At 38.4% G+C, this 13,523-nt stretch overlaps 1 protein-coding gene across 1 annotated transcript in view; it reads left to right on the forward strand.

The window, feature by feature from the left end:
• CFAP47 (cilia and flagella associated protein 47) overlaps positions 1-13,523 on the forward strand; it is a 550,869-nt gene that overhangs the window by 115,428 nt on the left and 421,918 nt on the right. The window contains exon 23 of the mRNA XM_030305764.1: positions 8,696-8,790. Within this exon, the coding sequence (XP_030161624.1) occupies positions 8,696-8,790 (95 nt within the window). The remainder of the gene's footprint in view (positions 1-8,695; positions 8,791-13,523) is intronic.

The raw sequence follows: 13,523 nt of genomic DNA on the forward strand, positions 1-13,523 counted from the left end.
AGACTTTAATCTTGAGCAGTTCATTTTTTCTAGAAAATGCTTCTTCAAAGTAAAAAGATAATAAGGATCATATATCAACAACAGTATGCATGTAAATTTGATAACCAGATGAAATGGAGTAATTCCTTAAGAGACACAATCTGCCCAAACTCATACAAGAAGAAATAGACAATCTGGATAGGTCTCAATCTATTAAAGAAATTGAATCAATAATTAATAAGCTTCAAAAACAGAAAGCACCAGCCCCAGATGGGTTCATTGGTGGACTCTATCAAACATTTAGAGAAGAAATCATACCGATTCTCTATAATTCATTCTGTACAATCTCCTTCAGAGGATAGAAACAGAAAGGATACTTTTTTAAACTCATTTGGAGGTTTCTGAAATAGAGAGCGACAGGAAGATGGCGGCGTAGGAGGACGCTGGGCTCACCGCGCGTCCTGCTGATCACTTAGATTCCACCTACACCTGCCTAAATAACCCAGAAAACCGCCAGAGGATTAGCAGAACGGAGTCACCGGACCCTAGTGCAGACGAGAGGCCCACGGAAGAGGGTAGGAAGGGCGGCGAGGCGGTGCGCGCTCCACGGACTGGCGGGAGGGAGCCGGGGCGGAGGGGCGGCTCGCCGGCCAAGCAGAGCCCCCGAGTCTGGCTTGCAAAAGCGGAGGGGCCTGACGGACTGTGTTCCCACAGCAAGCGCAACTTAGCGTCTGGGAGGTCATAAGTTAACAGCTCTGCTCGGAAAGCGGGAAGGCTGGAGGACAAAGGGAGGGTGAGCTGCGGAGCCCCCGGACGACAGAGCTCAGTTTGGCGGGGAACAAAGGTGCTCGCCAGCGCCATCTCCCCCGCCCATCCCCCAGCCAAAATCCCAAAGGGAACCGGTTCCTGCCAGGGAAATTGCTCGCTCCACGCAAACACCCAACTCTGTGCTTCTGCGGAGCCAAACCTCCGGCAGCGGATCTGACTCCCTCCGGCTGCCACAGGGCCCCTCCTGAAGTGGATCACCTAAGGAGAAGCGAGCTAAGCCTGCCCCCCCTGCCGCCGTGCACCTTGCCTTCCCACCCCAGCTAATACGCCAGATCCCCAGCATCACAAGCCTGGCAGTGTGCAAGTAGCCCAAACGGGCCACGCCACCCCACAGGGAATCCCGCCCCTAGGAGAGGGGAAGAGAAGGCACACACCAGTCTGACTGTGGCCCCAGCGGTGGGCTGGGGGCAGACATCAGGACTGACTGCGGCCCCGCCCACCAACTCCAGTTATACACCACAGCACAGGGGAAGTGCCCTGCAGGTCCTCACCACACCAGGGACTATCCAAAATGACCAAGCGGAAGAATTCCCCTCAGAAGAATCTCCAGGAAATAACAACAGCTAATGAGCTGATCAAAAAGGATTTAAATAATATAACAGAAAGTGAATTTAGAATAATAGTCATAAAATTAATCGCTGGGCTGGAAAACAGTATACAGGACAGCAGAGAATCTCTTGCTACAGAGATCAAGGGACTAAGGAACAGTCACGAGGAGCTGAAAAACGCTTTAAATGAAATGCAAAACAAAATGCAAACCACCACGGCTCGGATTGAAGAGGCAGAGGAGAGAATAGGTGAACTAGAAGATAAAGTTATGGAAAAAGAGGAAGCTGAGAAAAAGAGAAAAAAATCCAGGAGTATGAGGGGAAAATTAGAGAACTAAGTGATACACTAAAAAGAAATAATATACGCATAATTGGTATCCCAGAGGAGGAAGAGAGAGGGAAAGGTGCTGAAGGGGTACTTGAAGAAATCATAGCTGAGAACTTCCCTGAACTGGGGAAGGAAAAAGGCATTGAAATCCAAGAGGCACAGAGAACTCCCTTCAGACGTAACTTGAATCGATCTTCTGCACGCCATATCATAGTGAAACTGGCAAAATACAAGGATAAAGAGAAAATTCTGAAAGCAGCAAGGGGTAAACGTGCCCTCACATATAAAGGGAGACCTATAAGACTCGTGACTGATCTCTCTTTTGAAACTTGGCAGGCCAGAAAGAATTGGCACGAGATTTTCAGTGTGCTAGACAGAAAAAATATGCAGCTGAGAATCCTTTATCCAGCAAGTCTGTCATTTAGAATAGAAGGAGAGATAAAGGTCTTCCCAAACAAACAAAAACTGAAGGAATTTGTCACCACTAAACCAGCCCTACAAGAGATCCTAAGGGGGACCCTGTGAGACAAAGTACCAGAGACATCACTACAAGCATAAAACATACAGACATCACAATGACTCTAAACACACATCTTTCTATAATAACACTGAATGTAAATGGATTAAATGCGCCAACCAAAAGACATAGGGTATCAGAATGGATAAAAAAACAGACCCATCTATTTGCTGTCTACAAGAGACTCATTTTAGACCTGAGGACACCTTTAGATTGAGAGTGAGGGGTTGGAGAACTATTTATCATGCTATTGGAAGCCAAAAGAAAGCTGGAGTAGCCATACTTATATCAGACAAACTAGACTTTCAATTAAAGGCTGTAACAAGACATGAAGAAGGACATTATATAATAGTTACAGGGTCTATCCATCAGGAAGAGCTAACAATTATAAATGTCTATGCGCCGAATACTGGAGCCCCCAAATATATAAAACAATTACTCATAAACATAAGCAACCTTATTGAGAAGAATGTGGTAATTGCAGGGGACTTTAACACCCCACTTACAGAAATGGATAGACCATCTAGACACACGGTCAATAAAGAAACAAGGGCCCTGAATGAGACATTGGATCAGATGGACTTGACAGATATATTTAGAACTCTGCATCCCAAAGCAACAGAATATACTTTCTTCTCGAGTGCACATGGAACATTCTCCAAGATAGATCATATACTGGGTCACAAAACAGCCCTTCATAAGTTTACAAGAATTGAAATTATACCATGCATACTTTCAGACCACAATGCTATGAAGCTTGAAATCAACCACAGGAAAAAGTCTGGAAAACCTCCAAAAGCATGGAGGTTAAAGAACACCCTACTAATGAATGAGTGGGTCAACCAGGCAATTAGAGAAGAAATCAAAAAATATATGGAAACAAACGAAAATGAAAATACAACAATCCAAACGCTTTGGGACGCAGCGAAGGCAGTCCTGAGAGGAAAATACATTGCAATCCAGGCCTATCTCAAGAAACAAGAAAAATCCCAAATACAAAATGTAACAGCACACCTAAAGGAACTAGAAGCAGAACAGCAAAGGCAGCCTAAACCCAGCAGAAGAAGAGAAATAATAAAGATCAGAGCAGAAATAAACAATATAGAATCTAAAAAAACTGTAGAGCAGATCAACGAAACCAAGAGTTGGTTTTTTGAAAACATAAACAAAATTGATAAACCTGTAGCCAGGCTTCTCAAAAAGAAAAGGGAGATGACCCAAATAGATAAAATCATGAATGAAAATGGAATTATTCCAACCAATCCCTCAGAGATACAAACAATTATCAGGGAATACTATGAAAAATTATATGCCAACAAATTGGACAACCTGGAAGAAATGGACAAATTCCTGAACACCCACACTCTTCCAAAACTCAATCAGGAGGAAATAGAAAGCTTGAACAGACCCATAATCAGCGAAGAAATTGAATCGGTTATCAAAAATCTCCCAACAAATAAGAGTCCAGGACCAGATGGCTTCCCAGGGGAGTTCTACCAGACGTTTAAAGCAGAGATAATACCTATCCTTCTCAAGCTATTCCAAGAAATAGAAAGGGAAGGAAAACTTCCAGACTCATTCTATGAAGCCAGTATTACTTTGATTCCTAAACCAGACAGAGACCCAGTAAAAAAAGAGAACTACAGGCCAATATCCCTGATGAATATGGATGCAAAAATTCTCAATAAGATACTAGCAAATCGAATTCAACAGCATATAAAAAGAATTATTCACCATGATCAAGTGGGATTCATTCCTGGGATGCAGGGCTGGTTCAACATTCGCAAATCAATCAACGTGATACATCACATTAACAAAAAAAAAGAGAAGAACCATATGATCCTGTCAATCGATGCAGAAAAGGCCTTTGACAAAATCCAGCACCCTTTCTTAATAAAAACCCTTGAGAAAGTCGGGATAGAAGGAACATACTTAAAGATCATAAAAGCCATTTATGAAAAGCCCACAGCTAACATCATCCTCAACGGGGAAAAACTGAGAGCTTTCTCCCTGAGATCAGGAACACGACAGGGATGCCCACTCTCACCGCTGTTGTTTAACATAGTGCTGGAAGTTCTAGCATCAGCAATCAGACAACAAAAGGAAATCAAAGGCATCAAAATTGGCAAGGATGAAGTCAAGCTTTCGCTTTTTGCAGATGACATGATATTATACATGGAAAATCCGATAGACTCCACCAAAAGTCTGATAGAACTGATACATGAATTCAGCAAAGTTGCAGGATACAAAATCAATGTCCAGAAATCAGTTGCATTCTTATACACTAACAATGAAGCAACAGAAAGACAAATAAAGAAACTGATCCCATTCACAATTGCACCAAGAAGCATAAAATACCTAGGAATAAATCTAACCAAAGATGTAAAGGATCTGTATGCTGAAAACTATAGAAAGCTTAGGAAGGTAATTGAAGAAGATTTAAAGAAATGGAAAGACATTCCCTGCTCATGGATTGGAAGAATAAATATTGTCAAAATGTCAATACTACCCAAAGCTATCTACACATTCAATGCAATCCCAATCAAAATGGCACCAGCATTCTTCTCAAAGGTAGAATAAGCAATCCTAAAATTTGTATGGAACCACAAAAGGCCCCGAATAGCCAAAGGAATTTTGAAGAAGAAGACCAAAGCAGGAGGCATCACAATCCCAGACTTTAGCCTCTACTACAAAGCTGTCATCATCAAGACAGCATGGTATTGGCACAAAAACAGACACATAGACCAATGGAATAGAATAGAAACCCCAGAACTAGACCCACAAACGTATGGCCAACTTATCTTTGACAAAGCAGGAAAGAACATCCAATGGAAAAAAGACAGCCTCTTTAACAAATGGTGCTGGGAGAACTGGACAGCAACATGCAGAAGGTTGAAACTAGACCACTTTCTCACACCATTTACAAAAATAAACTCAAAATGGATAAAGGACCTAAATGTGAGACAGGAAACCATCAGAACCTTAGAGGAGAAAGCAGGAAAAGACCTCTCTGACCTCAGCCGTAGCAATCTCTTACTCGACACATCCCCAAAGGCAAGGGAATTAAAAGCAAAAGTGAATTACTGGGACCTTATGAAGATAAAAAGCTTCTGCACAGCAAAGGAAACAACCAACAAAACTAAAAGGTAACCAACGGAATGGGAAAAGATATTTGCAAATGACATATCGGACAAAGGGCTAGTATCTAAAATCTATAAAGAGCTCACCAAACTCCACACCCGAAAAACAAATAACCCAGTGAAGAAATGGGCAGAAAACATGAATAGACACTTCTCTAAAGAAGACATCCAGATGGCCAACAGGCACATGAAAAGATGTTCAGCGTCACTCCTTATCAGGGAAATACAAATCAAAACCACACTCAGGTATCACCTCACGCCAGTCAGAGTGGCCAAAATGAACAAATCAGGAGACTATAGATGCTGGAGAGGATGTGGAGAAACGGGAACCCTCTTGCACTGTTGGTGGGAATGCAAATTGGTGCAGCCGCTCTGGAAAGCAGTGTGGAGGTTCCTCAGAAAATTAAAAATAGACCTACCCTATGACCCAGCAGTAGCACTGCTAGGAATTTACCCAAGGGATATAGGAGTACTGATGCATAGGGGCACTTGTACCCCAATGTTCATAGCAGCACTCTCAACAATAGCCAAATTATGGAAAGAGCCTAAATGTCCATCAACTGATGAATGGATAAAGAAATTGTGGTATATATACACAATGGAATACTACGTGGCAATGAGAAAAAATGAAATATGGCCTTTTGTAGCAACGTGGATGGAACTGGAGAGTGTAATGCTAAGTGAAATAAGCCATACAGAGAAAGACAGATACCATATGGTTTCACTCTTATGTGGATCCTGAGAAACTTAACAGGAACCCATGGGGGAGGGGAAGGAAGAAAAAAAAAAAAAGAGGTTAGAGTGGGAGAGAGCCAAAGCATAAGAGAATGTTAAAAACTGAGAACAAACTGAGGGTTGATGGGGGGTGGGAGGGAGGGGAGGGTGGGTGATGGGTATTGAGGAGGGCACCTTTTGGGATGAGCACTGGGTGTTGTATGGAAACCAATTTGTCAATAAATTTCATATATATAAAAAAAAAAAAACCACTGCAAAAAAAAAAAAGAAAAAAAAATAAAATGTTTCTGAAATAAATGGAAACTGAGGAAATATTTGTAGACATTCAGCATAAGAAAGTATCAATAAGTAACAAATGCATCAAATTAATAGTGAAAATGGAAAATTGTTTAGAGGAAAATGCATTTGTTGATATATAGAATAAACCATTCTTTTTCCTGTCAAAAAAAAAAAAAAAAAAAAAAACTCATTTGGAGGTCATTTTTGCCCTAATACCAAACCAGGCAAAGACATTGCAACAGTAGAAAACAACAGACTAATACCTCTCATTAGCATAGATATAAAAATCCTTAATAAAATATTTGCAAATCAAATCCAGCAGTGTATAAAAAGAATTATGCACCATGACCAAGTGAGATTTATCTCATGTATGCAAGGTTGGTTCACATTCAAAAATCAAGTAATGCATTCCATCATATCAACAGACTAAAGAAGAAAATATCACATGATCATATCAATAGATGCAGGGGAAGAAAAAGCATTTCATAAAATCTAATACACTTTCATGCAAACAACTTAGTAAATGAGGACTGGAGCATAACTTTCTCAACTTGATAAACAATATCTACAAACACCCTAAAGCTATCATCATTTTTAATGATGAGAAATGCAAAGCTTTCTCAATAAGATTAGAAACCAAGCGAGGATAACCCTTTTCACTCTTTAAACTTTGTACTAGAAGTCCTAGCTAATGCAGTAGGGCATGAACAGGAATCAAAGGATACACAGGTTGAAAAGGAAGAACTAAATTCTTTGTTTATTGAAGATATCATTGTTTATGTAGAAAATCTAAAAGAATCGATTAAGAAAGACACTTCTGGAACTAATAACCTAATATAGCATAGTTGCAGGATATAAGTTTAATATACAAAAGTCAGTTGCTTTCCTCTATAGAAGCAATGAGCAAATGGAATTTGAAATTAAATACAAAATACCATTTATATTAGCATCCAACAAAAATGAAGTACTTAGGTATGAATATAACAAGATATGTATAAGATCTATATAAGGAAAGTTAAGAAATTTATCTGATGAAAGATAGCAAAGAAGAATTAAATAAATTGAGTGATATTCCACATTCATTCATAGGAAGTCTCAATATTGTTAAGATGGCAGTTCTTCCCAATTTGATCCAGAGATTCAATGCAATCTTAATAAAAATCCCAGCAACTTACTTTGTGGGTATTGCCATATTGATTAAAAGTTTACATGGAGAAGGAAAAGACCTATAATAGCCAACACACTACTAAAGGTGATGAACAAAATTGGAGGACTGACACTATCCAACTTAGAGGTTTTCTACAAAGGTACAGTAATCACGAGACTTTGGTTTTGGCAACAATACAGACAAATAGATGAGTGGAATAGAAAAGAGAGCCCATGGGGCGCCTGAGTGACTCAGTCGGTTGGGTGGCTGACTTTGGCTCAGGTCATGATCTCACGGTTTGTGAGTTCAAGTCCCTCATAGAGCTCTGTACTGACATCTTGGAGCCTGGAGCCTGTTTCAGTTTCTATGTCTCCGTCTCTCTGCCCCTCCACCACTTGCACTCTGTCTCTCGTATAGTGTCACCAATAAATAAACATTAAAACAATTTTTTTGAAAGGGAGCCCACAAATAGACCCACATATGTAGTCAAATGATGTTTGACATAGTAGAGGCAATATAGCTCAGAAAAGATATTCTTTTCAAAAAATGGTGCTGAACAACAGGACATCACAAAGAAAAATGAATCTAGATACAGACCTTACACCCTTCACAAAAGTTAACTCAAGTGGATCACAGGTCTAAATGTAAAATACAAAATGTAAAAACTTTTAGTAGAAAGCAAAAGAAAAAATCTGTATGACCTTGAGTTTGGCAGTGACATTTTAGATACAACAACAGCGGCAAGATCTGTGAAAGAAGAATTGATAAGCTGGACTTCATTAAAATTAAAAATTTCTGCTCTTTAAAAGACACTGTCAAAAGACCAAAAAGGTGTATTTGCAAGTCATGTTTCTTTTCACTTCTGTACTTTTGCATTGGTCAAACTCTATTATAGTGACTATTTTAACTATGTTTACATTATTCTCAGCTTAATATTTAGTATATTTTATACTCTTCTTGTCTCAAGAATAGTTTTTCTGTTATACTTGTAATTATCATTAAAATACAAAATTGGAATTTTATAGATGTGATTAAACATGATATTCTATAAATGTTTTAAAGTGTGATTTTGTTTTCTCTCTGGGTACATAAAAATACAAAAAATATTTTTTATTTCAGGTTGAGAAGTGTAGTAATTAACTATGAGCTAATATCTCTTAATATTTTATCAGTACATTTATTTTCTTCTCATAGTATTGCAAGCACCATTGAGATTATCCAGCACTGATTTTACATTTGAAATCCCATTGTATACTATGGATCCTAATAACAAAGTCACAAAAACTCAGGTATGTATAGAGAAATGATGCAGTTTACAACTTTTCTTTTTACTGTGGTTTTTAGTTTATTGAGTTGATTATTCTGAAGCATTTGTTGTAAGAATACTTTCATTTTTAGAGAACTTGCATATCTGTATATTGTATTTCTCAGAAGTAATTATGAAAATATATAGACACATAAAAAGCCATTTTTATATATGCATATATTTAATAGGACTATTCAAAATATTTTATTTTTTAAAGAATCTTTTCCTTTTTTTAAGTTTTATTTATTTATTTTGAGAGACATAGAGATAGTGTGAGTAGGGTAGGGGTAGAGAGAGATGGAAAAAGAATCCCAAGCAGGCTCCATGCTTGCCACAGAGCCCAATGAGGGGCTTGAACTCACGAAACCATGAGATCATGAGCTGAGCTGAAACCGAGAGGAGGACACTTAGCCGACTGAACCACCCAGGCACTCCCCAAAATATTTTAAATAGAATTAAATCATCTGTCTCTCCTTATATAAAATGGGGCTTTGATTAAATTAATGTGAAATATGTTCCATACAGGTAAGGAAATGTGGTGGAAGGTAATAATAAAAACGGGAAAAGTCCAGGTATATAATAAAGTGAATTCTATGACAGTCTACTCTTTTTTTCTTACTAGATATCTCTGCATCTCTCTCTCCTAATTAATCCATCTAGAAAGAAAAAAGAGTGACATGAATAAGAAGGAAGCTCATGCATAGAAAATTGTATTTGTAGTGCCCCTTTATTATCTTATATATTGCTTTTCCTGCAATTAATTTTGAGCCTCTGTAGCTTTGAGGGCAAATTATATGGAGAAAATATTTAACATTTTATGAGTCAAATAATAGCCAAGTGCTACATGAAATTATAGAGAACAATAAAGGATCTCTTCTGGCATTAAAATGTGACGGTTTTAAGCATAATATCAGTAAGACTTCCATCTATAATATAACTTCAAGGATGCAAAAGACTTTGTGTTGGGACTAGAAAGGAAGCGTTAGTGAACTGAATTGGATTGAATTCCAAAAGAAAAGCAGTCCCTCTATAAATATGATTTTATTTTATATCGTTGAATTTTTTTCAATTGGCATAATAAAAGATGATCTAGACAAGAGCCTTCTGTCTTGAGTGGCAAAGTGGTCATATTGGCCCCACAGAGAAGGAAATGTGATTCTAATATACTGCTTGGATTTGCCATGAATGATATTTACATAGTCATAATAAAATATATTATGCATAGAAGTCGTAATATGTTTGTGGGGTAGAATTCAAATTGGTCCTATATAGTGTATTACATGTAAAATGACAAGTGTTTGATACGTACAATGTGTATGTGAAGGTTAAGTTGACAGAAGGGTTGGGAATGGTAGAAGAAAGGAGTGAAACTCATTTTACTCAGTGGGTAATTAAAGGAAATTGTGTAAAGTTGACAGAAGAACTAGAGATATAAATATATTACTTCAAGTTACCAGGTGACTAATGGAAGAATTAAAATAATTTAAATATCCACAATTGGGAGGTGGAAAGGGGAGTGGAGATAGTATCTATGAGCTAAATCCTCATCTTCACTAGTGGGCACTCAAGAGACAATATCTGGGTCTGATAAAACATGACATAGCCATGTGATAGAGTAATGGCCCCCAAAGTTATCCAATTCCAATCCCTAGAATTTTTGAGTGCACTGTCTTCTATTGTAGAAGATACTTTGCTGATGTGTAATGTGATTGACATTAAAGACCCTAAGCAAGGGAGATTATCCTAGATGATCTAGATGGTCCCATTTGACTCATGTGAGTGGTTAAAACCAGAGAAGCTTTCCTGACTGTGCTCAGAAGAAAATGTGATGACAGAAGAAAGGTAGAGAGATTTGATATTGCTAGATGTGAAGATGGTGAAAAGGAGGCCACCAGGCAAAGACTGTGTTTGCCCTCTACACACTGGGAATGGCAAGCAAATAGCCTTCCCTAGAGCCTTCCAGGAAGATCATGGTTCCTTCACCTTGATCTTAGTCTGGCGATAAACCTGTTGAACTTCTAACCTACAAGACTGTAGTTTAATAAATTTGTATGGCTTTAGACTACTAAGTCTGTGGTCATTTGTTATGGCAGCAATGAAAAAGCCTCAAGTAAGCCATATCAACATTATATTGAGAATAAGGCTATAACTATCAGAGAAAATCCAAATCAGAATTAGCTAAAATTGGTTGTTTCAGGGAAGCAGAGCTGTTGATAAGAAGGAGTTGAGTGGGACAACTGGTTTTTATAAGTATTTTAAAATTATTTGTGTAAGCTACTAACATGTATCATTTTGATAAGATTATTTAAAAAATGACAGTGGTACACATAATAAATGTTTCTTTATAGATGACTGTATCAGTTCTATTCTTGGGCTGGATTGGAAAATGGATATTTTAGAGATCTGCCGTTTCTTCATTTCAGAATGAGAAAAAGGAGGCATTCAAATGACTAGTACAATTTCATGCTCACCTTCTGTTTTAAAAGATGTTTCTTTCTTTATAAGATGCAAATTTTAGAACTAAATAGATATTTAAGTACGGAGAGACATTGGGAATAAAATCGCCTATTTTTTTAATCCTAAATATTTTAAATCAATCATACTTTAACGTTTATTTATTTTTGGGACAGAGAGAGACAGAGCATGAACGGGGGAGGGGCAGAGAGAGAGGGAGACACAGCATCGGAAACAGGCTCCAGGCTCTGAGCCATCAGCCCAGAGCCCGACGCGGGGCTCGAACTCACGGACCGCGAGATCGTGACCTGGCTGAAGTCGGACGCTTAACCGACTGCGCCACCCAGGCGCCCCAAATCAATCATACTTTAGAAAGAAAGGAAGTATGTTATTTTGTTGTGGTGCCAATTGCATGGATCATTGTATACTCTTCAAATTTTAAAGAGTAAAGTTAGGAAAATACCTAGCTCAAGGTTTTATTGTAATAGTATGTTGCACAAGTCTGCACATATGTCATGCATATAGCTCCCAGATTTATCAGAACATTACAAAGACAGTGCAGAGATTTTATATATACTCTTCACACAACTTGCCGTCATGCTAACACCTTATACAACCATAGAACATTTTTCAAAACTAACAAGTTAACATTAGTACAAAATTATAAGTTGGACAACAGACTCTATTTGGGTTTTGTTGCGACCGGCACAACAAACACCGAGATCAGGGTCCTGAGGGTAGAGGAATGTAAGAAAAAAAAAGAGAAGGGAAGCCAGTTTGGGAACAGGAGGGTCCCCTGGGCTGATGGCCCAAGTGACGGCTTTATTGTTGCTGTACACAATCTTTTATAACATAAGACTCTTATGGATCAGGTTATTCTAAGAATAAACAGGTTTCACATGATCGCCGCCAAGCAAAACATTTAGTTCTGTGTACCTTGTGAACTTTCTAAACGGGTCACAAGACCTTGTTGATAGATTGCTAGCAAAACACAGTTCCCATGTTTGTTTCTATTTGACCTGGGGTAGAAAAGGGGGGTAACATTACTGCCAACACCCACAGACCACAGGCTTCAGGAATTAGATTTCTCAGCCTTGACAAGGCTTTCGTATGCCTTTGCAAGTGGGGGAATAGGAGGGGTAACCACCGGGTTGGCTGAGTCAACAGGGAGCCGTTGCTCGACCCGGTCTCAGCCTGGCACCGGGGTCCAGCCTCCCACAGGGTTTTACCCGTTTTTCACTAATGTCCTTTTATGTCTCATGGTCCAATCCAGGGTACCATATTGTATTTAGTTTCCTCTGATCTGTGGCAGGCTCTCAGTCTCGCTTATTTTTTTATGACCTGGTCAATTTTAAAGAATACTGGTTTGGTATTTTTTCCGAATATTCTTTAATTTTGGTTTGTCTGATTCTTTACACCTTTCTCGACTGCATTCTTATTTTTTATGGGTTTCAGGGAAGAGTGTAACAGCTGAAATGTCTTCTTTTGTCACATCATGTGAAGGGTGTACATGATATTGTGTATGGCTTACTGGTAGTGATAAATGTCAGGAGACTTAGAAAAAAGTTGGACAAACTATTTTTCTTTTTTCACACCCTATATGTCGGAAGTGAGTCATCAGTGTCAGCCCACACTCAATGGGTTGGTGGTCAAGCTCCACCTTTTGGGGGGGTTATTTACATATATTATTCAGAATTTTTTTGTAAGCATTATTATTCCTTCCCTCCTTTTATTTATTTATTTTATTAATATATCAATGTGACTTCACAAATATTTACTTCATACTTTCAGTTATAATCCAATATCACATTATCACATTATTTATTTTGTTATTAAAATTGTTCCAGCTCTGGCCATTAGGAATTCTTTTAGACTTGTCCTTTGACATACTTCCATCATTATGATTTTTAAGCATTCTCTTACTTTCTGGCACTATAAAATGGTCCAGGCTTGTCTTTTATTTTGCTTGTTCCAGTTCTAGAATCAACATTTTCTTCAAGAAACCCCAGTACCATTTATGGAAGAGTGGTATTTAGAAATCAAGATCTGTACACTAGATGTGCTAGCTGCTACTGGGATGTCACATGTTCTAAGCCCCTTTGGCAAATAGAATCAGGAAATATTTGTGTGTATACTAGTGAATACACACATACATAATTTGGCTATCGTTCTTTTTAAAAAATTTTTTAAAATGTTTTTATTTATTTTTGAGACAGAGAGAGACAGAGCATGAGCAGGAGAGGGGCAGAGAGAGCGGGAGAC

The sequence above is a fragment of the Lynx canadensis genome, chromosome X (assembly GCF_007474595.2).
Source record: "Lynx canadensis isolate LIC74 chromosome X, mLynCan4.pri.v2, whole genome shotgun sequence".
In the NCBI taxonomy this organism is placed as follows: Eukaryota; Metazoa; Chordata; class Mammalia; order Carnivora; family Felidae; genus Lynx; species Lynx canadensis.